This window comes from Cibotium barometz, chromosome 31 (assembly GCF_041138505.1).
Source record: "Cibotium barometz isolate CiBa-2024 chromosome 31, ASM4113850v1, whole genome shotgun sequence".
Lineage (NCBI taxonomy): Eukaryota > Viridiplantae > Streptophyta > Polypodiopsida > Cyatheales > Cibotiaceae > Cibotium > Cibotium barometz.
Window position 1 is genome coordinate 52,261,616 of NC_141076.1, and position 22,357 is coordinate 52,283,972.

The 22,357-nt window shown below is 41.4% G+C and overlaps 1 protein-coding gene across 1 annotated transcript; it reads right to left on the reverse strand.

Annotated features, from left to right (window-relative positions):
- Positions 1-13,880: 13,880 nt before the first annotated feature.
- LOC147621030 (monooxygenase 2-like) lies at positions 13,881-16,863 on the reverse strand. Its single transcript, XM_086825281.1, has 6 exons — positions 16,545-16,863; positions 16,033-16,179; positions 15,870-15,932; positions 15,605-15,770; positions 15,082-15,307; positions 13,881-14,970 (listed from the first exon to the last, which is right to left on the reverse strand). Exons 1-6 carry the CDS (start codon positions 16,745-16,747, stop codon positions 14,435-14,437), a joined length of 1,341 nt encoding a protein of 446 aa, XP_086681407.1. The 5' UTR covers positions 16,748-16,863; the 3' UTR covers positions 13,881-14,434.
- Between the last annotated feature and the right edge of the window lie 5,494 nt (positions 16,864-22,357).

Here is a 22,357-nt window from a genome sequence, read left to right on the forward strand (position 1 = left end):
AACTTATGAATGGAGGCTTAAACCAAGTGTCGCGCAGAATTTGTGTAGCACTCTTGAGAGCACATAAGATCTCTAATTGGGACCTAATATACCATAGGTAGCAATTAAAGAGTCAGCGGGCGTGTCACTCACCTTGGAAACATGCTTGCGTTTGGTCTATCCTCATTGTAGACTCGTAGATTATATTGAGAAGAAGCACATGCGAGCTTGACCTCCGCATCATCACAAACACCTCGTAGCTCAATCACACTCATCACTTGATCTCATCTCTCACACACACACTCATGAGACACTCACACATGCATAGATGATCAAACAAGAGCTCAAGCCTACACTAGGAAAACAATAGGCAAGAACGTGAAAGAGTAGAGAGCAAGAGCACACAATGTATTCAGATAAGAGCACACACTGTATTCAGATAAGAGCATACAATGAGAGCATATAAGAGAATGAGGTGTGAGAGTTATGAATTGGCCTTTATACCTAGCCCATAGTGTTCATACATGGCCAGCCATAGTTAAAAAATAGGTTCTCAAGTACCCAAGGTTACGTAGGCTTGTGCAAACACCTATTGTAAAGCATGTAATCTCACTAACTAATCCCATGGCGTGCCTTTCACATAGACAATCAGTGATCATGCATGAAAAATATTTAAAATAGGACTTATAAGAATGAAAGGTGGCAATCCCGATGCCCATGGCTATAGGAGGTGGATATCGGTGTGGTGGTTGGCATCAACATTTGAAAGGTAGTCGGAGAGGGTTAATAATTCCTCATATTTGCTCATGTAAAAAACTACCAACAAGCAAGCGTAGGATTATACTTTACCAGGTTGGTAATGAGGCACATGTGGCCTAGTTACACAAGAAAGAGTCTAAACATATGAACGAGAGACTTCATTATAGTCTAATATGGTCATAATTGGCTGATATGGTCACAGTTGGTCATTTTAGACCATCATGGGTTTGGCTAACATGGCTACCGTAAGTCCATGCCAACCTTTGGCGCTATATATAGACTAGTGTGTAGTATTTTTTCATCATTAATTTTATTATGTTCAAGCATTCTTATAAAGCAAGACGGCCTACGTTCGTAGAATCCTTTTTCTATGAAGGTGGTGTCAGTATATGAGTAGAACTGGAACTCATAGGGTGAGTTGACTCACGGCTCTCCATAGGGTTGCCATTTAGAGGAATCTCTTTTGATCTCCATCCCATCTTTTGTTTGGCATCGATAGTGTCGTTGTAAAGGGTTGTGGTGTGAGTTTTCTTGACTTTAGGATCCAAATGTATGGGTTTTCTTCATCATAGAAGCCTTGCACTTCCAACAGCTTGGTCGGGATGACCCAATGGACTGTTAGCTATATCAGATCGAACTAACATTTGAGGCCATTGCCTTGCACTTCTAGCAGTTTGGTTGGGATGACCCAATGGAATGTGGAAGCCTACTACTACCTAATAAATCAAATTAACATTCAAGGCCATTCCTTGAATCTCTTTAGCTTTGGAGATGGGGGAACTGTTTACGAGGTTTTTGGCATCTAAGTAGAAGGTTTTATGTCGTAAAAGCCTTGAACTTCTAACATCTTGATGCAGATCAAATAGGGCTTGCAGGGGTTTGGGTAAAACATTGTTGCATGGGGCTCCCACTTAGTCGATCTTTGCTTATGGGTAGGCTTTTGGCTCAATGATGTCTGCAAGTCTTTACATGGATATCATCCTTTCCTTGGATACTAGCTAGAGTTCTTTTGGGTACCCACTCGATGTTTTTTGTAAAGGGTTTCCCTGAAGGGTTAGTTGAGGTTAAGGTTTGGGGGTGATCTTTGTCTTCACCCGCTGAGGTTTTGGATCTCTATAGTGGTTTGAGTGGGTGGTGGTCACAATGTGGTGGGATGAGAGGAGTGTTAAATGTTAAGGGTTACGTAAGATGATGACTTGTAATTGTAAGATGATGACTTGTAATTGTAAGTGGAGGATGAGGCTTGGGATGGTGATATAGCGAGGTGCCCTCATCCATCCACCAAGGGTACAGTGACCATTTCATGAGGAAGCTCGATGTTATATGGGTTCTTTTTTGTCCATTAGCTACACAATCAATCCATCCCCTCAAAAGGATGATGCACTCTCTTACTGTGTATAAGGGGGTCACATAAAACTTACAAGATGTAGGTTTAGTTCTAATATGGAATTCATCTTCAAAATAATGGACATGCATGGATTGGAAATTGTTTATCATGGTAATGGTTACCTACTACTACTACGGATGGTGCAAGGGATTAGCAGCCTGAAACACCATATTAGTGAATTTGGGAATTTTCCGATTCCCATTTTTGAATACTTAAAAAAGGGGACATGGATAACATGTTTGTAAGTTTCTCAAAACCCTATCATATGACCTATTGTTGGAAAGCGCTTGAAAAATGGAATCTAAAGAGCTATAAAGCGCTCATTTTGGATTAGTGGTGTTCAAGTTATGGTTAATCCAAACTTTTGACCACGTGTCCCAAACTTGTGGGAAATTCCCATATTCCCCAATATGGTGTTCTGATGAGTTCCACGTCTCCCAAGGCACCACATTGTGGCTATCCCTGATGTCAATGAAGGTGAGCCATGGTGCAAGGAGTGGGATACCTAATGAGGTCCACATCTCCCAAGACGACACATTATAGCTAGCCCCGATGTCAATGAAGGTAGGCAATACAGCTAGGTGGTATTTTTGGGAAAACTCTCTAGCTCAAGGTGAGTGGGCTCCACCATTGGTTTTGTTTCTACTATGTTAGAGAGCATGATCAATGGATGTGATTTTAGTATCATCCAATCATGTAAACCCTGTCCCAAGTTTCTATGTGGAAGAGTTTCCATGGTTACTAGAACATGAATCATGAATCTAATCCTCGAAGTCGCCACGATTCGATAGGGGTTCATATTATTTTTGTAGCCTTTTTGTGCTCCTTGGTGTTTGCACACCGATGGAAGATGTTGAGGAGGCTTGAGAAAGAAGTGCTTCCCTCTCACACAAGCTCGGGGATAAGGGATGAAGAGAGAGAGAGAGAGAGAGAGAGAGAGAGAGAGAGAGAGAGAGAGAGAGAGAGAGAGAGAGAGAGAGAGAGAGAGAAGGAGAGAGAGAGAGAGAGAGAGAGAGAAAGAGAATTGGAGAAAACCTAAACCACCTATAACACCCTAATCAATGAAATGAAAAACTATATAAGAAAACAAACATAGAAATCTATCAAATATTACACACAACTATACACATCCCTTGACACAACCCTCTCTCCAACACCATGAACAATCCCAAGCATAAGGTTAAGCTCTCACTCACAGAAAGAGTGCTCTCACCATTCCATATGAAAGGAACCCAAGAAAGGACAGCCACACTTTCCCCATCTTCCTCCAAGCAAGATGCAAACCCTCAAGCACACAAACTTCCATCTTGCAACACAACCTTAGTAGCTACATGACAAGAAGAAGGCACAAGAGATCTTTCACCCTCACAACCCATACTCTCCCTCATATAAGAACTTACAAGAGGGAAAGGGGAATAAGAGGAGAATTTGAACAAGAGAAAGCTCACACTGTCACTCAAGAACAAGACATAAGAGTGAATTCCAACTCTAGGGTAGAGGGGAACGAGCTCTCCCTCACCCATGCTCTTATTATATAGTAAAAACAAGGCTATGCTTGTGCCACATGGCAAGCATAAGAGAGTCACACAAAATACAACTAATGAGGTGTGGAAAAGCCTATTATCCTCGTTACCTAAGGCAAGTACCATAGGCTATGTGCACTAAGTAAATAATATATAATGTGTGCAATGTATAACACCAAGTAAATAATACAATGTGCGCACTGTGCATGTACACCTAGAGTGTCTAATGAAGCTCAATGTTGGCCTAGGTATTAACCTCATAAGTTAACATTTCTCCACCTCTAATGCACATCTAGTCTTATTGGATGTGGATAAGGTTGTCTAAGGTGGAATTACAATGGAGGAAGTATAAAAAAGAGATAAAATGATGAAGCACAATAGGCCAAAGAAGATAAAAAAGATGTGTTGATGAAGCGCATGTCAAAGAAGGAAGTATAGGAAGTTTCCCCACCTCTAAAGTGAAGCATATTTTGGTGAAGAGAGGTGAGAGGCTCCCCCACCTACAATGTTTAGCCCATCCACATGAAGATTGTTGAGATATCAAGCTCATCTAGTGAGGCGGTGGACACTGATGACCCGCCTAGGGGATAGGCCCCACACTTACACCACTGGCATGGTTGGTGAGATCATGGGTGATATGTGGCCAGTGGGATGACAGGCTGTGTGACAGCCATTCTAGAGAGACTGGCATAGTTATAGCGCCAGCTTATTTAGTTGGGTTCACACTATAGAGAACCCTAGTATATATTTGGTTGAGTATCTTTTCATATTGTGTGTACTCTTATCTTTGTATATGGTGTGTTGAATGGTTATGAGGATGTGAGTCACCCTGACCATGTTTGCAGGTTTGATGAATATTCGGCTAAGGAGCCTGGGAACTCTTTTCCCTAGTACCCGGGACAAAACCTAACCAAATTCTTAATTGGATCCCATCACTACAATGGTTGGGCGATTGGCTAACTAACCGACGAGACTGGATGGGGTTAGGCTGGACTGATGGATCCTTAAATTGAGACTCAATTCTGTTATGGTACGATAGATAAAGTAAATCCCGGACAAAAATTGTTCTATGGAAAAGAATCAATGGCTATGCCTCTCAATGAGGAAAAAAGTGTTGGTCTCTATGATCCAAGTGTAATCTTTTCCTTGATCTGACTTGGGACTTACGGGTTTGGTCAGATCAGTTCAATTAGTTAAGGTTTTTGACTACGTTAGAGAAAAGTTATCCTGGAGGAATCGCCCGTGCTTTTTACAGGCAAGGGAAGTTTTTCTGAGATCGGTTTTGGAAGAACCGATAGATTAGTCTCTTGTCTAGATATCCGTGGGCAAGGCCCCGAGTGTGAGACCTTGCCCCGTGCTACTTCCGCTGCTAGAACCCCTGAATTGGTTGCGCGGTAGGAATAGGGACCTCACATGGTTGATAAATTCCAAAATCTCCTTAGCGATTGTGTTGTACATACACTTGAGAAGGATTCTATATGATTGGTTGAAGTAATTATGCATTATGGAGCTGATTATGAGTTGATTAAACAGGCTATCTATTGTGATTAGTGAAATAGAGGGTGATTAATTGGCTAATTACTCTCCCAACTTAAACAATTGGTCTGATTCCTTTTACATGGAGTTAGTAGACATCAATGTTAAGTTAATAAATGTCTGGTCTCTCAATTTGGACAAGAATAAAAGGAATTAGAGTACTTTTACTATTAGTCTTTTCTGGTTTTACTGGTTTTTCTTAAAACAGAGAAGGGGATTTGATAAATTTGGTATGTACACACCTTGGTTGGTGTTGATATGCAACATTGAGCTTGTTTAGGTGTCAATGCAAGTTATCCACACTTGAACCACTACATTGCAATTTGAAGCCTTGGAAAGCACACCAAAACAGGGTACCTTGGATTGCGTATGCCAGTTCATTTTGGATGCAATGAGTTTGTTTTTCTACATCAAAAGTGAAGTTTGTTGAGTACTTTGGAGTATCTGGAACACTTATAAGAGTGTGGCTGAGCTGAGGAAGGCTCATTTACAAAACTGGACGTGTGCGAAGGTGCATTTGCATTGAGCAAATATGTCAAACAACCCAGTACAGATTGTGGGTGAAAAGTTGGATAGGAAGAACTTCTAGGCATGGAAGTACAGAATCAAAAGATTTCTGAAGGAAAAAGGTTTTTGGAACCTTGTTATAGGTACGGAGCAAGAGCCGGAACTACCCCGACAACCTACACAGCAACAGGTTGTAGCTCATAAGCAATGGTTAGAGAGAGCATACAAAGTTTTGCATTACTTGTCTATATGTATCTCGGATGCTATACTCATACATATACATGCTGAGAATCACAAGGATGCATGGGATACATTGGTAAAGCTATTTGATAGACACTAGTGCTCGCAAGTCTCAATTGAGACAACAGATTCAAAATGTGAAATGGAAAGGAAGGAGCATCCATGATTATGTACAAGAGATAAAGAAGTATGCAGATGCATTGGCAACAATCAATGCCCCCATGCTTGATGATGATTTGGTAGACATTACCTTATGTGGTCTTGGCAAGGAGTACAAGTCTTTTGATACATCTATCTCAGTTCGGAGTACAGGTTTACCAGATTTTGATGAGTTAGTTTCACTCTTGCTTGTTGAGAAAATCAAACTCAGTGACTCTTTTCATGATGCATCTACTAGCCATGATTATAATGGCAGAAATCAAGCTTTCTATTCACAAAGGGGATCTAGAGGCAGGGAGAGATTTGCATTACGTGGTCGTGGTTGTGGTAATGGTCGTGGATGGCAGGACAGGTCACCCCACAACAGAATTTTCAGCCTTCATATGGTGCCAAAGGGTCGTGTGGATATACACATCAGAGAGGCAGAGGTAATCCTCGTGGTAGAGGATGTTGGCAAGGCCAACAAACATCTATGCAAAATGCGGAATGTCATTACTGTGGGAAATTTGGTCATATGACACGTGATTGTTTCCGCAAACAAAATGATTTGAGAGGGGGTAGAGCACAACATGGTGGACATTATGTACAACATGGTGGAAATTATTCAAGTGGTGGAAATTATGCATCAAGCAGTAATGATGGTGGGCAGCGCAAATCACTTGTTTGCCATGAAAGATGTTGTGGGATCTATGATGACAAATGGTGAAAGTGATGACACTTGGTATATGGACTCTGGAACATCAAACCATATGACTTGTCATGGCGAATGGTTTGAACATATGAAGCCTATGGATGTGAAAGGCTATGTGGAGACAAGAGATGATACCCAACATGCTATCACACATGTTGGAAGTGTACCATTGGTTATGCACAATGGTGAAACAAAGTCTATGGCAGATGTCTTGTATGTGCCTTCTATTACAAAAAGTTTGGCCTCAGTTGGTCAAATGGTCAAATGGGGTTTACAGGTTTGTTTCAACGAGCATGGTTGCTTCGTTGAGGATTTCAAAAATGGATGTAGAGTCATTGCCAAAGGCAAGAAAGAAGGCAGGTTATCTAAGTTGGATACTGGGATTCCTGAGTTGAAATCAGCCATGTTCTCTAAAAGCTGAAATGTGGTACAAGACATTGACATGTGGCATAAAAGTATTGGACATGTGAACATACAAAGGTTAAAGAACATGCAGGCAAGAGGCATTGTTAGTTAGCTTCCTAGATTCAAGTATGATGAGAATATGCATGTTTGTGATGCTTGCCAGTTTGGAAAGCAAGCAAGGTTTCCGTTTCCTAAAGAAGGCAACATGAGTAGCAGGCCACTTGAGATAGTCCATAGCGATGTATGGGGTCCTGCACAAAACCCATCCATTAAAGGCAGCTTGTATTATGTGACATTCATTGATAATTTCAGCATAATGACTTGGATTTACTTTCTAAGAGAGAAAAGTGAAGTGTTGGGAAAGTTTATGGACTTCAAAGCTTTTGTAAAGAAGCAATATGGCTCTTGGATAAAATGTTTGAGGACAAATGGAGGTGGTGAATACACCTCACATGCTTTTGAGAATTTCTTGAGAAAGCATGGCATAAGAAGGTAGTTAACTTGCAGGTACACACCTCAGCAAAATGGTGTTGCTGTGAGAGAAAGAATAGAGTCATTTGTGATGTGGCCAAGGCAATGCTCAATGAAAAGAGCATGCCAGACTGTCATTGATTCCATTGATGCTGATGTGCATGTGAACTTGCCACAAGCAAGTTCTATTTAGTGTTGTGGATAAAGGGAAAAAGAAGGTTGAAGGAATTGGCATTACAGGTTATGAGTCATCAAGTTCAGAAAGTTTGGATGAGGAACTTGGCATACCAGTTTTATGCACACCTGGTGCAAGAAGGTAGGATAGATATGTGCCCCCACATGCTAGAGTGACAGGTGTTCAGAGTGATCCGCATGCGTGCATTGTGGAGATCCCAAAGGGTCAGGTATCTAGTTGATAGGTTGACATATCGTGACTTTGCTATGCATTACCCATATATGATCTCTTTGGTGAAGCATGTGGAACCTACATGCTATACAGAAGCTATTAGGAAGCATGTATGGGAGAAGGCAATGGATGTTGAGATGGACGCATTGGTTCATAATGAAACATGGGATTTGGTTGCCTTACCCACAAGGCAAAAATGTCATTGGTTGCAAATGGGTTTATAAGGTGAAATGCAAATCAAATGGTTCCATTAAGCGCCATAAAGCGCGATAGCTAAGGGTTATGCACAAACCCAAGGCTTGGACTATGATGAAACATTTAGTCCAATTGCAAAGATGGGAACAGTGAGAGCAGTCGTTGCTATGGTTGCAGAAGCAAATGGTTGGGAAATGCATCAAATGGATGTGAAAAATGCATTTCTAAATGGTGATTTACGAGAGGAAGTTTATATGGCACAGCCAGAAGGATATGTACACCCGAGGTATCCCACTCATGTATGCAGATTAAAGAAAGCATTATATGGTTTGAAGCAAGCACCTCGTGCTTGGAGTGATAAGATAAGCCGATATCTTATCTCCCTTGGATTTTCTTCAGCAGATTCTTCACTCTATGTGAAGAAAACAGATCATGGGATTGTCTTACTTGTCATCTATGTGGATGACTTGATTGTCACAGGAGATCATGCTACAGATGTTATGCATGTGAAGAAGGTATTAAGTGGGTAGTTTGACATAAAAGACTTGGGTGAATTGAGATATTTTCTTGGGATTGAAGTGATCAAAGACCATGCAGGTACATGGTTAGTGCAACGCCAATATGCATTGGATATATTGGCAAAATACGGGATGACAGGGTGTAAGCCAATGAGTACACCTTTGGAGCAGAATGTGAAGCTGCGGGCTGATTTTGGTGAAGAGTTGGATGATCCATCTATGTATAGAAAGGTGGTTGGTAGTCTTATTTACATGACTATCACACACCCGGATCTCAGTTATGCTGTGGGGCTAGTAAGCCAATTTATGCAGAGCCCTAGAAAACCTCATTTGGATGCAGTGAGATACATTATGCGATATGTAAAGACCACTACACATTATGGTCTTCTTTATGAGCATGGTAAAGGCTTGGATGTACATGGCTACACAGACGCAGATTTTGCAGGTAGCTCGTATGACATGAGGTCTACTAGTGGTTATGCCTTTACATTTGAAAGTGCCGTGGGGTGAGTTGGAGTAGCAAGAAGCAACCTACTGTTGCTTTATCTAGTACAAAGGAGATTGAATACAGGGGTGCAGCCATTGCTACATGTGAAGGAGTATGGTTAAAGAGTCTCTTGACTGATTTGGGTGAGCCAACATGAGCAGCATACAGTTGGCCAAGAATCCAATTTTTCATGTGCGGACCAAACATATAGAGGTCCTATCATTTTGTCAGAGAGAAAGTGTTGGATGGTACAGTGGATTTGCAGTATGTGAAGACTGAAGAGACATCTTTACAAAGCCACTTAGGAGGGAGAAGTTTGAGTACTTCCGTACTATGTTGGGAGTACATGGGATGAGCTTGAGGGGGAGTGTTGAGAGCTTTGATAGCCCAAGCTCATCTACATCTTCATCTATGGCAGTACATCATGAGCTTGAGAGGGGATGTTGAGATTCAAGCTCGATGTCAGCTTGTGCCAGTTACACTATGTGCTGGCATGTTAGGTAGTAATATGTGTGAGACATAAATGACCGCGTCCCAGCTGGTCATAGTGTGTGGACATTAGCTAGGGTTAGCAGTGTGTGGACACAACACAAGTAGTGTGTTGTAGATTATGGATTATGGCTTTATGCATTGTGTGAGAAGGGAGATGGCTTCCCTCTATGATTAGGGTTTGCAATATCTATTAGGGTTTACTCCTCTGTGTGTGTCTCCTCTCCCTCTACCTGTTTTTCATCAAAGTAGACTACATGGGAGCTCTACACAGTACGCAGACACAGTGGATGGCATGGCATGTGTAACTTGGGCACGTGCAACTTGGAAACAGTAATAAGCATGGGAGACTTGCCGCATGGCTTGGAGTATTTGCAAAAAAAAAAAGGGAAGCATGGCATTGATCGTATGCCTCAAAGAACAAAGAAGATAACCAAACGCAGTGTGGAGCAGTCGAACTTCACACAACTAGTGACACTGAATGAGTTGAGAGATTAAAGCGGATATAAGGTGTAAGAGAGTGGTCATAGAAGAAAAGGACCATCAAAGGTTGCCATAGAACCTGCACATAGAAGCTGTACATTGAAGTGTAGGGGCAGGCTCCAAATGTGAAAAAGGTATCAACATGTAAACTACAGGCGCAGCAAGGTCGAGTGGACTATTGCGGGAAGCTCACTGAAAGGAGCAACAATAGATATGCCTTCTTGAAAGCAATTGAAGCTCAGCTATGGTGGATCTGAGCAGTAGAAATCTCAAGAAAAGCTAGCTATGGCATTGGTTGCAAAGAGAGAAACTAGTGACTCGAGAAAGAAGACGACCCAATACTGTGAGTGGGACCCATGCTCAGAGAATGGTCCGCATAGAAAGAGCGATGGAGGAGTCGAGGTCCACTACAAATGTTACTCTACGACCTACACAAAGTGAAGATGTTTAATTATTTCTTGTTTTTTTTTGTTCTCACCCTTATTAAATCTAAGGGTTGATTCACACCATTGTTCACATGCCTTTAGAAGGCACATTTACGTGTTTCAAGGGTTCATTCACACACAACTGAATTTTCATAACCTTTTAAGAAGATGTTCACACACACATGAGGGTTCGCTGCTCGGCTTCAGCCAAAAGGCATTGTATTTGTTTCACCCATGTATATGAGGGAAACTGTGCCCGAGCTTGCATGCTCAAAACGAGATGTGTATTCACCCATTGGTATAAGGATTGCCTTGCCCGAGCTCATCGAGGTGCTCAAAATGGTTGTCGTGGTGTGTGCATGAGTGATGCACGTGCGAGGTGCATGTGCATGGGTTGGTTCCCACCCGAACATCTATGTTCAAATCGGAATCAGTGGTTCCGCTCTAGTAAGTGGGCTAGAAATGGACTTCCGTGTCTAAGATGGTAGACACGCACACACATGTTCATTGGCTAACACTCTAATTTCGAATTGAGGGGGAGTGTTGAGAGACGTGTTGCATTTGGTAATGCTACATTGGTGTTATGGGTGATGGGTGAGTTATGGAACACCTCAATTAAGAGGGGGTGTTGAGAGATGTAATCAGGGTGTTATGTGTATGTGGGAAAGCACTCTAGAAGTTCAAGATATTGTGGTAAGATAAGAATGCCACATCTAATATTGTATGATGTGTGAGTGTTGACCAAAAGAGTGGAAAAGAGTATGCCACATGGATGCACACATGTAAAGTGAAATGAGGACTATCTATATTAGAAGCTTCATTGTATGGTTCATTGTGATAGAGAACTTGTGTTGAGTGTGCAATCTCTTTCTCTCTCTCTCTCTCTTTTTGTAAGATCCCTCCCAAGCCATGTAACGATTCTCTTTTAATATAGGTTTCAAGAAAAAAGAGAATGCACTTCAAGAGAGACTATAAGGCTAGAAATGTTAAGAAAGTACTAGAGTAAAAATATTAGTTCCAAAAATCTGAAAAGAAATAAGAAGATAAGAATAGATCTATTAAGAGATAAATATCTCCAAAAATAGAATTTCGAATTTAGGTTATAGGAGGTCATATTTAGAGTAATTTTACATATTTAGAGTCCATGCACACTAAAAACATGGAAAAGCAATGCGTTTTTAAAGATGACGCTTTTACGACTATATACAGACGTTAGACTAGATGGCTTCTAATTCTTTTGATTAGATACATGACCATATTCTGAGTTTTTATCAGAGAGTTATGGCGAAAATAATTTTTTGATTTTGTCTGGGCCTCTGCACAGAGAAATTGTAAGAAGGCAGCAAGTAGCCTCAAGGTGATTCTAGACCTTGAGATATATATATATATATCTTCATTCTCACTTGTGTATATTCTTAGATATTGGTGGAGTCCTCACACAAAGTAAATACTCTCATGTTAACTTCCTTATGTAAATTAGTAATTGAATAATCTTAATTTCTGAAATCGTTTCAAAAATTGATATTTCTTTTTAATTTTTCACTCGTTTAAGCATGAAATTATGTAAATTTTACTCCAAAATTACTATATAATTAGTAAAATTCTTAAAAAATTATGAATAAATTAAGTTTAGCTAAATTCTACATGAAATCACAGAATTTGATTTAACCTCACTCTCATTAATTTTATTGCGCTCTTAATCATGCATTTTTTACCCAAATTGTATAAATTTGACTTAAAAAATTAAGCACGCTTTACATTAATCACATCTTTATATAAATTCTAAAAATTTAATAGTAAATAAATCCTCCATAATTTTTAAAAAATTATTAAGATAATTTAGCTAATTTTTAAGATAAAATTGCTATTTTTAAGCCAAAATTTAGATTCCAACATTGAAAAATTAGAGAAAAATAAGGAATCAAGAATTCATGCAAAAAAAATTAACTATAAAACTCTTATGCTTAATTTTTGGGCTAGAAAATTAATGACTAAGTGTTTTTTTAACCATTCTAGCTCATTTTTACTTTGCCCATGTTGGTACGAGAGTTGCCTAGGAGCACATGAATAATGTAATAAACAAGTGATAATGTTATGACTGTGTTTAAAGATCTATTTGTTTTCAATTGTTTTGGAAGAACTGTCTTAATGAATCAATGACGAGAAATAATTAAAGAACTTATTTTTATATGTTTCACACTATGGTAGGACCTAATTAGATAACAAAAATGATTGGGTGCGAGGGTGGAAAGTGGGTGGATGGATTCCCTAACGATACCATCCTATGGATGAGTAAACTCGATGAGTCGGGAAACTTTCCAACATAATTATTATTTATGATCCATAATAGAATAACGTCCAAACAAGTCCGTTTTAAGAGAACGAGCTAGTAGCCGTGCCTTATAAAGAAAAGAGAGAAAAGGTGTTAGCTTCCATGAACCAAGTGTGAACTTGTTTCATCCTCGATTACGCATATTGAGTGCTATTTGATCGAAAGAATAGATTCCTATTAGAATAATTGCGTTTTTCCTACGCGAGATAAAGTTAGGTCTCTTCGTTTGCTCGTATCCTCATATTTCCACAAGATCGAAGTGTCGTCAATCAAAGACAAAAAGGACTTAGATGCCTATCAAAAAGATCCCCTTGAGCCAACTAGGGCAAGGACCTTACACTTTCTTATGGAGTTTATAATGTGATATAATCTACCTTAATTCTTATGCTTAATCTTGTATCTAACACCATGATCAATCCCATATTAGAATTGATCTCTTGTCGAGAGTCTAAGAAGCACTCGTAGCCACCCTGGTGCCACAGAACAGTGAAAGAGATAGCTCCACTGCCTTCATATTGTGTACGTAGCAGCCATGGATAAAGAGAAGACTCACATTAACGTCGTGGTCATCGGCCATGTCAATTCTAGAAAGTCCACTACCACTGGCCACCTCATTTTATAAGCTAGGTGGAATTAACAAGCGTGTCATTGAGAGGTTCAGGAAGGAAGCAATTGAGATGAACAAGAGGTTCTTCAAGTATGAAGTATGCATGGGTTCTGGACAAGCTCAAGGTTGAACACAAAAGTGGTATCACTATTGATATTGCTCTGATACCATGTTAACAATCTTAATATGGCATTGCTCATGGTGTCAAGATTAAACATAAAAATTAAGGTGGATTATACTACACTAAAAACTCCATGAGAAAGAGAGAAAGAGAGAGACTGCACTCAAATACAAGTTCTCTATTGCATTCACAATGAACCATACAACGAGGCTTCTAATATAGATAGCCCTCATCTCACTTTACATGTGTACATCCATACGGCACACTCTTTTCCACTCCTTTGGTCAACACTCTCACACTATACAATATCACATGTGGCATTCTTATCTTACCACAATATCTTGCACTTATAGAGTGTTTTCCCACATGCACAACACCTCGGTTACATCTCTCAACAAAGGTAGCACGGCACACACAGAATGGATGGCAAACACTCCTTGGGCCCTCATTTCAAATCCAAAAAAGCATTATATATCAAGTACTGTCTGTATTGTTGGAGTGAGGACTGTGATTAAATGATGGATTAAGTGTGTTATCTTTGATGTTTGTCAAGTAAACTGATCCTTAAAGCCACCAATGTTGCAGAGAGCCTCCAAATTCTAGGTTTGGAGGTATACAGTATCTTCCAAAGTCTTGGAAGAGCCTATATGATTCTAAGAACATCTTACAACCCTACCCATACTAGGTGGCAGTAAATGAAGCTTCTGCGAGCGGTCACACTAACTGCCCACAGTCATAGAGGGAGAGATTGAAGAAGCTATCAGATGTCACGAGACGGGAGAATAGTGCATCACGCACCGAGCAAAAGAGTTTCCCATCAACTTGCAGAATCCGACCGATAATGTTAGATTGCACAGCTATAGAAAACATTCGCGGCCGTCTCTCTTTGGTGTAGGAATCCAAAGCAATCTCAATTCTCTTCATCTCTTCATTGACAGAGAGTTCTTGGTCAGCGTTCCCTTTCAACACTCTAGACAGCACACGAGCCAGGACTACCGCATCTTCAAGAGCAGTGCATCCCCCTTGAGCAACATTCGGGGTGATGGGGTGCATTGCATCACCTGCTACTGTCATCCCATTATGATACAGCTTAGAATCCATCCATGGCCATAACCATCTATCAGAGATTGTTGATTCGTTCAATGTCTCCATTGAGGTCCTCTTTACTACATCTACCACCATCTCCGGCCAACCTTTAAGTAATTGTAAAGCCTCCTCCTTGATAACTTTAGGATCTGTTGTTCTCCTACCTAAGTCAATGAGGAAAAAAAAGACAGTAACTTATTGGAAGGAAGTGAAAATTAGGTAAATGTCTCCCTAATCTACTTTGATGATGTGCAAGAGTTCTCAAATGCCCAAACCTGAAGGATGATTGAATGAAAGGAACCAATACACTCTGTTTGAATCCAGGGGAAAGCCACCCATTCGAACACCCAGCCCTAGTGTTTGTTTCAACGTATTTTTGAAATTATGTCCCTGGGGATAGACGGCTAGTCCCCGTATTGCAGTATAACCAGCATAATGTGTCTCAGAAATTCCCAACTCTTTCGCCACCACTGAACCAATGCCATCACATCCAACAAGGACCTGCATGCATTCAACATTTTTTAGGACATGAATGCAAGCAATCCCCATTCTCTCATTGCAGTCTGCACCCCTCAAATGGTTCTTTAGGTTTTTCCAAACAACCTTCAAGAGCTTCTTTTGCATTTAAACAGAAGGGTAATGTTGGAAAAGTGGCATGCTTCTTCCTCAACTGCGCATGTCTATCCCCGCATGCATGCATGCACACACAGAGGAGAATGGCTTTAAAAAAAATGTGTGTGTGTGTGTGTGTGTGTGTGAGAGAGAGAGAGAGAGAGAGAGAGAGAGAGAGAGAGAGACCCTTGTTTGTATAGAGGAGCCATTCATGAGCTCCACTCGAGTGTAACCTCCATCTACATTGTGCAGCTTCCTCACTCGAGATTCATAACAGACAGTACCAGATGGCAGTGAATCTGCAAGGGTTTCAAGCAGCACACTTCTGTCCACCCCACGAAGCTCAACATCCCTACCATGCCATCAAAATTTCAGTTGCAGAGCGTAATTGGACTCAAAAGATCTGAAGAAGGTGTTCATGCGTCCCGTCCCAAAAAATGCCTCTACTTACCTGTTGTCACTGCAAACATCCCAGCTTGATAGGCATTTGCCATCAGGTGTGTCGAACTCCAACCTGGACAAAGGCAGAGAACAAGCTTAAGGGTCATATGCTCGTTGCCTAAGTCAGTGACAAAATAAGCATACATAGGGTGGGGCGTGGAAGGTATATGTACCCAGAAAGCCGCACAAATCTCTCCCTCAGACTGTCTGCAATTCCGAGGGCTTCAAGAGCATGCCAACCATTTGTCCACACGGCAAGAGCCGTCCCTGCTGCCCTCAGTGAGGGGGCCTGCTCCAACACTCTGGACTTGATTCCCAACCTGCAGCAACCCTCACATATCAAATTGGATCATATAGATCACGAATGCAGGGCTTTCACCTTGGAATGTAACGCTTATGGGCCATGATGCTACTGCCTCAGCATAAGCTTCTACACCCATGCATAATAGGACCATGGTCCATAAGTACGCTATTCTTCCATGGCCACATGCTAAGCACAGCTTAATCTACATTCGTGGGTACATTGATGGCCATGGCAAAGGTCACATGTATGAATTGGTAACTTGAGAACCGCCAAGTTAGACATGTATGTATGCAAAGGTCACTTGAAAAAGGATGGCAAGCATGTCTGCATGGGTACATGTAGCTTGCACGGCAATCGCAAAGGAGTGTAAGGCGTGCATACCTGTGGAGCGCGAGGGCAGTGGCCATGCCTGCGATTCCGCCGCCAACGATTACCACGTCTTCGACCTGAGGTGTTGTGCTCTGCGGATGAGCTGCGCTCGATGCAAAGGCTGTGCTGCCGTTCAGCGCCATGGAAGCTCTCCGGAGAGGGAGGGAAAGATCTGTGTGTGTGTGTGTAAGTGTTTTCTCTAGCGCAGGTGCCATGCAGGTATTTATGTCTTTGTGTGCAGGGCTATGGCGTCACTCAGGACGTTCATGCCATGGCGTCACTCAGGACGTTCTTCATGATTGACCCCTTGCTCTCGTGCTTGGTCGGACGTTCTCTTCTCGCGGAAAATGTTCTATTATATATAATGCCCCGATATATATATATATATATTATATTATATTATTCACACTTTTTTTAAGTACGTGTATATATTTCACATTTTTTTTCTAGGTGTATTAATTAAATGCCACTGATTTCGTATTTAATTAATACAACCTTAGAATATGGGTTCTCCACAAAGTCCACTTTCTCTCTCCTTCCCCCTATAATGAGCCCTTTGAGCCTTTTTATAAAGAATTGTGGAAAGGATATGGGTGAATGCATGCAAATAGAAAGCAAATTTTGGGTGAATGTATGCAAATAGAAACTACATAGGGGGTCATCATTTTATTGCCTTAAATAGAGAGGATATAGGGTTATCATTTCATTGACTTTTTCAAGCATTAGTTATTACATACTCTTATTCTTAAAAATCTCACATAATATATTTAATGGAAATGCAAAAAATATTTTGGTGCCATATTGTTCCAATATATAATTATAATTATACTTAATCATAAATTCTAGGTTGAGTCATGCATATCCTTTTCGTGTTCTTCTTTTTTAGTGAACGCCCAATACCCTTCTCTGGGCCACTTACTTGTGGAATTTGTCTTTTTTGGCAAGAGAGTGACTGCGTGGATAAGTTTATTTACCATGGTAGACACTCACTACAGGGCTTTTGAATGTCAAAAACTAGATTGTAACAAGTATCCCATGTAATATTCACTACAATAAGTTGCATACGCTCGTTTTACAGGAAAGGAATGAGGTCTTCGTTAAATATCTCACACTCCATAAATAAAATGAGTAGAAATGATGCTAAGCAACTTTCAAATTATAACAACTCTAAAGGCTCAATAAGTTTAAATTTCAAATTAGAGATAGTTTACATAAGTTTGTAAGACCATCTTAGGGTTGGATACTTGAATCACATGCATACTTTCAATGCAAGAATGTAAAAGAGGATACAACAACGTGAGAACACTCACATGAAGTAGGATTTGTCACAACACAAAACTTTCAAACTCAAATTGCACACTAATAGAGATGGAGAAGAATATTCTATTATTGAAGTGATACAGGAATGCACACACAACTTCAAGAAGATGAGGAAGCTTGAGCACAACACAGTAGTGTATTATGAGTGCCAAAAAATGAAAGATAACAAGCCCTAGAAGATAATGGGCGTATATACAATGCACGGGGGAAAAAACCTCCTAGTGAGGGAAAAAGTGCCCCGGCGGTCCTAAGTGTGTTCACACACATCACTACTATAATATGGTAACAAATCCCCCCTGGAGTGATGCGGTGAACAAGAGCTAGCACTCATGTATAGGGAAGTGTCTAGCTATGTGGACGAATCCACAAAAGGGAGTAAGCCCAAAGCTTTGCGAAAAGCTTCGAACTTCTCACGAGGCAGAGCCTTTGTGAAAAGGTCTGCAAGGTTATCCTGTGTTGGCACATAAGCCAAACTGATCTCTCCTGCAGAGAGTCTCTCCCTGACATAATGGTAGTGCACCTCAATGTGCTTCGTACGAGCATGGAACACTGGGTTCCGCGTAACTGCCAATGCGCTCTGACTGTCAGTGAAGATGGTGGTGGCAGATGGCTGCCCAACACCCAAATCAGCCATAAGACGTCTGAGCCACACACACTCAACCGTAGCTGTGAAAGCTGCCCTGTACTCAGCTTCACAACTAGAAGTGGCCACAGTAGGCTGCTTCTTGCTCAACCATGATATGCATGAGCTTCCAAGCATGAAGCAAAAACCACTCGTGGACACGCGTGTGTCATAACAACCAGCCCAGTCAGAATCTGAAAAAGCATGTAAATCTGGCGGCAATGATCCCCCCTTGGGATAAAACAACCCAAGATGCCGAGTACCACTCAAATAGCGAAAGATACGCTTCACTGCCTGCCAATGCTTAATGCCTGGGCTATGCATAAATCTGCTCACCTGTGAGACTGCAAACTGAATGTCTGGCCTCGTAATGCATACATAAATGAGGCAACCAACAGCTGTCTGATAGAGTGTGACATCAAAGTGATCTCCAGCATCATGAAGACTCAACTTCAAACCTGTCTCCATTGGAGTAGCAATAGGCTTGCAGTCTTCAAGGCCAAATCTCCGCAACAATGTTTCAATATACTTTGTCTGACACAAAGCAATACCTCCATCACACTGCTTAAATTGTATCCCCAAATAATGATGCAAATGCCCCAAATCTGACATCTCAAAAGAGGCATTCAAATCAGCCTTAAAATCAGCAATATGACTCTCATTTGGTCCTGTGAGCAGCATGTCATCGACATAGAGAGCAATGATTAGATGTACACCATCCACACGTTTAGCATACAAAGTGCTTTCTGTTGGACTATTCTGAAACCCATGTGCAGTCAAATATGCATGTATTTTTTCATACCAAGCTCGTGGAGCTTGCTTTAAACCATATAAAGCCTTTTTTAACCTGCACACTTTGTTTTCCTGCCCTCTTTGAACAAAACCACGAGGCTGCGATACATACACCTCCTCATGCAAATCTCCATTTAAGAACGCAGTCTTTATGTCCAGCTGATGTACATTCCAACCATTATGAGCTGCTAATGCACAGATGCTACGAACAGTGGTCATACGACATGTGGGAGCAAAAGTCTCATCAAAATCAATGCCCTTCTCTTGAGCATAACCTTTTGCAACAAGCCTAGCCTTATGGCGATCCACTGTGCCATCAGGCTTACGCTTCAATTTGTATACCCACTTAGTGCCAATGGCCTTCTTGCCAGGGGGCAAGTCACATAAAGACCATGTACCATTCTTCATAATAGCATCGTATTCTGCTTGCATAGCAGCCATCCAATTTTCTGAACTTTGTGCCTCATCAAATGAAACAGGCTCACTTTCATCGCACATACTAGAAACAGCCAATGCATAACAATCTGACGCATAAGAGGCACCATGAGAGCCAGAACGAGTGCGACTAGACAAAGGGGCATCCAACTTGCTGTCACGCAAAGTCTGCACCAGCCATCTAGGCATGTTCCTAGAGCCCTCAATCTCTTGTCTCTCATCCTCAAGTGCATCATGCACATCTGCATCAGATATAGGCTGATGTGTGCCATCATTTAAAACCTGCATAGGCTGAAAAACTGCCTCATGAGGTATTGCACTTGACTGTGCACCACTGAAAAGAGGCAACAATGTATTATAGACATCACGTGAGCTGATATCTGTCTCCTTAGTACATGAAACCAAGGGCTGAACTGCATCTTCCACAAATACAACATCACGGCTAACCAAAATGCGCTTTGTCTGTGGATGATACAAACGATAGCCTTTGCTCTCAGCACTATATCCAACAAAAATACATTTGACAGCTTTGTCATCCAATTTTCTGCGATGTTGCACAGGCACTAATGCATATGCCAGGCAACCAAAAACACGTAAATGGCCAACAGATGGCTTGCGGCTATGCCAAGCCTCATATGGAGTGACAACCTGTAATGCTTTGGTGGGACACCTGTTTAGTACATAAGTGGCACACATGACAGCCTCAAGCCAAAAACCATGTGGTAGACTTTGACTCTTAACCATACATCTTGCCATTTCCATGAGAGACCTGTTTTTTCTCTCAGCCACACCATTTTGCTGTGGTGTATACGGCACTGTACATTGGTGTTTTATCCCACGCTCAGCCAGAAATGCATTAAATTCTGAAGACATATACTCCCCCCCTCGATCTGAACGGAGGGTGCCCATCTTACTTTCTGACACATTTTCAGCCATAACCAAAAACTGTTTGAAGCACAAAAACACTTCGGACTTTGCCTTCAAAGGATATACCCATGCATGCCTGGTAAAATCATCAATGAAAGTCACGAAGTAAAGGTAGTTTCCAAATGATGGAGTTTGCATGGGACCACAAACATCACTGTGAACAAGCTGCAATCTGCGTTCAGCTCTCACTGATCCATCTTTGGGAAAGGAAGCACGCTGCATTTTACCCAATATGCAGCCCTCACAAACATGCTTGACAGGTGCCTCAAGCTTAGGCAAAGAAGACACCATTTCAGATTTCTGCAGGCGCAGCAAACTTGCAAAATTCAGATGACCAAAACGTGCATGCCACAGTTTTGCATTTGAAATAGCCTGCGTATCCATAATAGCACATGCTGAATCCTCTACACATTTGCCATCCATATTGAGCTTATACAGCCCTCGACATAGTGAACCAGATGCTACAATGATGTCACCACAAGAGAGATCATGAACAGTACATCTGTCATCCACAAATTTTACAACCAAACCTGTTTTGGCAAATGCGGAGACTGACAGCAGATTCTTTTTGATCCCTGGCACATACAATGCATCAAAAAGTGTAAAGGTGTTGCAATTTGCAACATTCAGCACAATCTGTCCAACTCCTTTAACGGGATAAGAGGAGTTATTGGCACAAGTGACAGTATTCCCTGTGGGAGCAGACTCAAGGAAAGTGAATAAACTGCGCTGCGAGGTGATATACTTAGTGGCACCACTGTCAAAGTACCATACATCTGAATCTACTGCAGACATACATGTGTCATGCAAAGATGGGTCATAACTGCACTGCGCATTGAATGCCCATTCTGTATCTTGAACAACATTAGCAGATTCATTGTTAGAAGGAGAGGCATCTGCAACAACAGCCATACCAGCCTCTTTCTTCTTAGCCTCTTTCGCAGCCAGCTTAGGACAAGCTTTGATGACATGATCATTTCCCTTACAGTACTTGCAAAATGTCTTCTGTTTGTCACCCTTCTTCTCATCTTTGTCTTCCTTCTTTGGTTGCGCAGCATTTGCAGATTTCTGCTTACTAGAAGAAAAGCCAGCTTTACCTTTCCCGCTTCTCTGACTAGCAACGAAAGCTTGATCTGCGACACGCATAATATTCCTGTTTTGCCTTGACTGGTCTTCTTGCAGCAAAACAGAAACTAACTCCTCAAATGATAAGGCATTGGGATTGCCTTTCATCATCAAGCGAAGAGTGGAAGCAAAACCCTGATAAGAATCTGGTAGACCATTCAAAACAGTCTGCACAAGTGAACTGTCTGACAGGATTTCATCTGCAGAAATGAGCTGCTCTTTGAAATCCTTGATCTTTGTCAAAAAGCTATCCATAGAATCACCTTCGTTCATATGCTCACTCTCCAACTGTTTTCGGAGGTAAGCAACACGAGCCTCATTTCTTGCCTGATACAATGTGGCAAGTACATCCCAAGCATCCTTAGAAGTCCTGCAGGAGCGAATATGTGGGATAATGGTACGTTTGACAGACAGCGCAATCAAGGCATGAGCCTGCGCATCTCTACCATCCCAACGAATCTGCTCTGCTGAAAGTGGTGGTTCTCGAACAGCTGCTACAGCACTTGTGCCTGCACCATCATCTACAGTACCTGTTTCTGATGTGTTTGCAGCATTCCCAGCCACAATGGGACGTGCATCAATACCCTGCACAATGTTCCATAAC

Bases quoted from the DNA above. Each gene is read 5' to 3' on its own strand.
- LOC147621030 (XM_086825281.1), bottom strand. From the start codon at position 16,747: ATGGCACCTGCGCTAGAGAAAACACTTACACACACACACACAGATCTT. The intron at 16,180-16,544 runs GTATGCACGCCT...GGGTTGCTGCAG, and splicing joins ACTGCCCTCGCGCTCCACAG to GTTGGGAATCAAGTCCAGAG. The intron at 14,971-15,081 runs GTTTGGGCATTT...TCATTGACTTAG, and splicing joins TTCATTCAATCATCCTTCAG to GTAGGAGAACAACAGATCCT.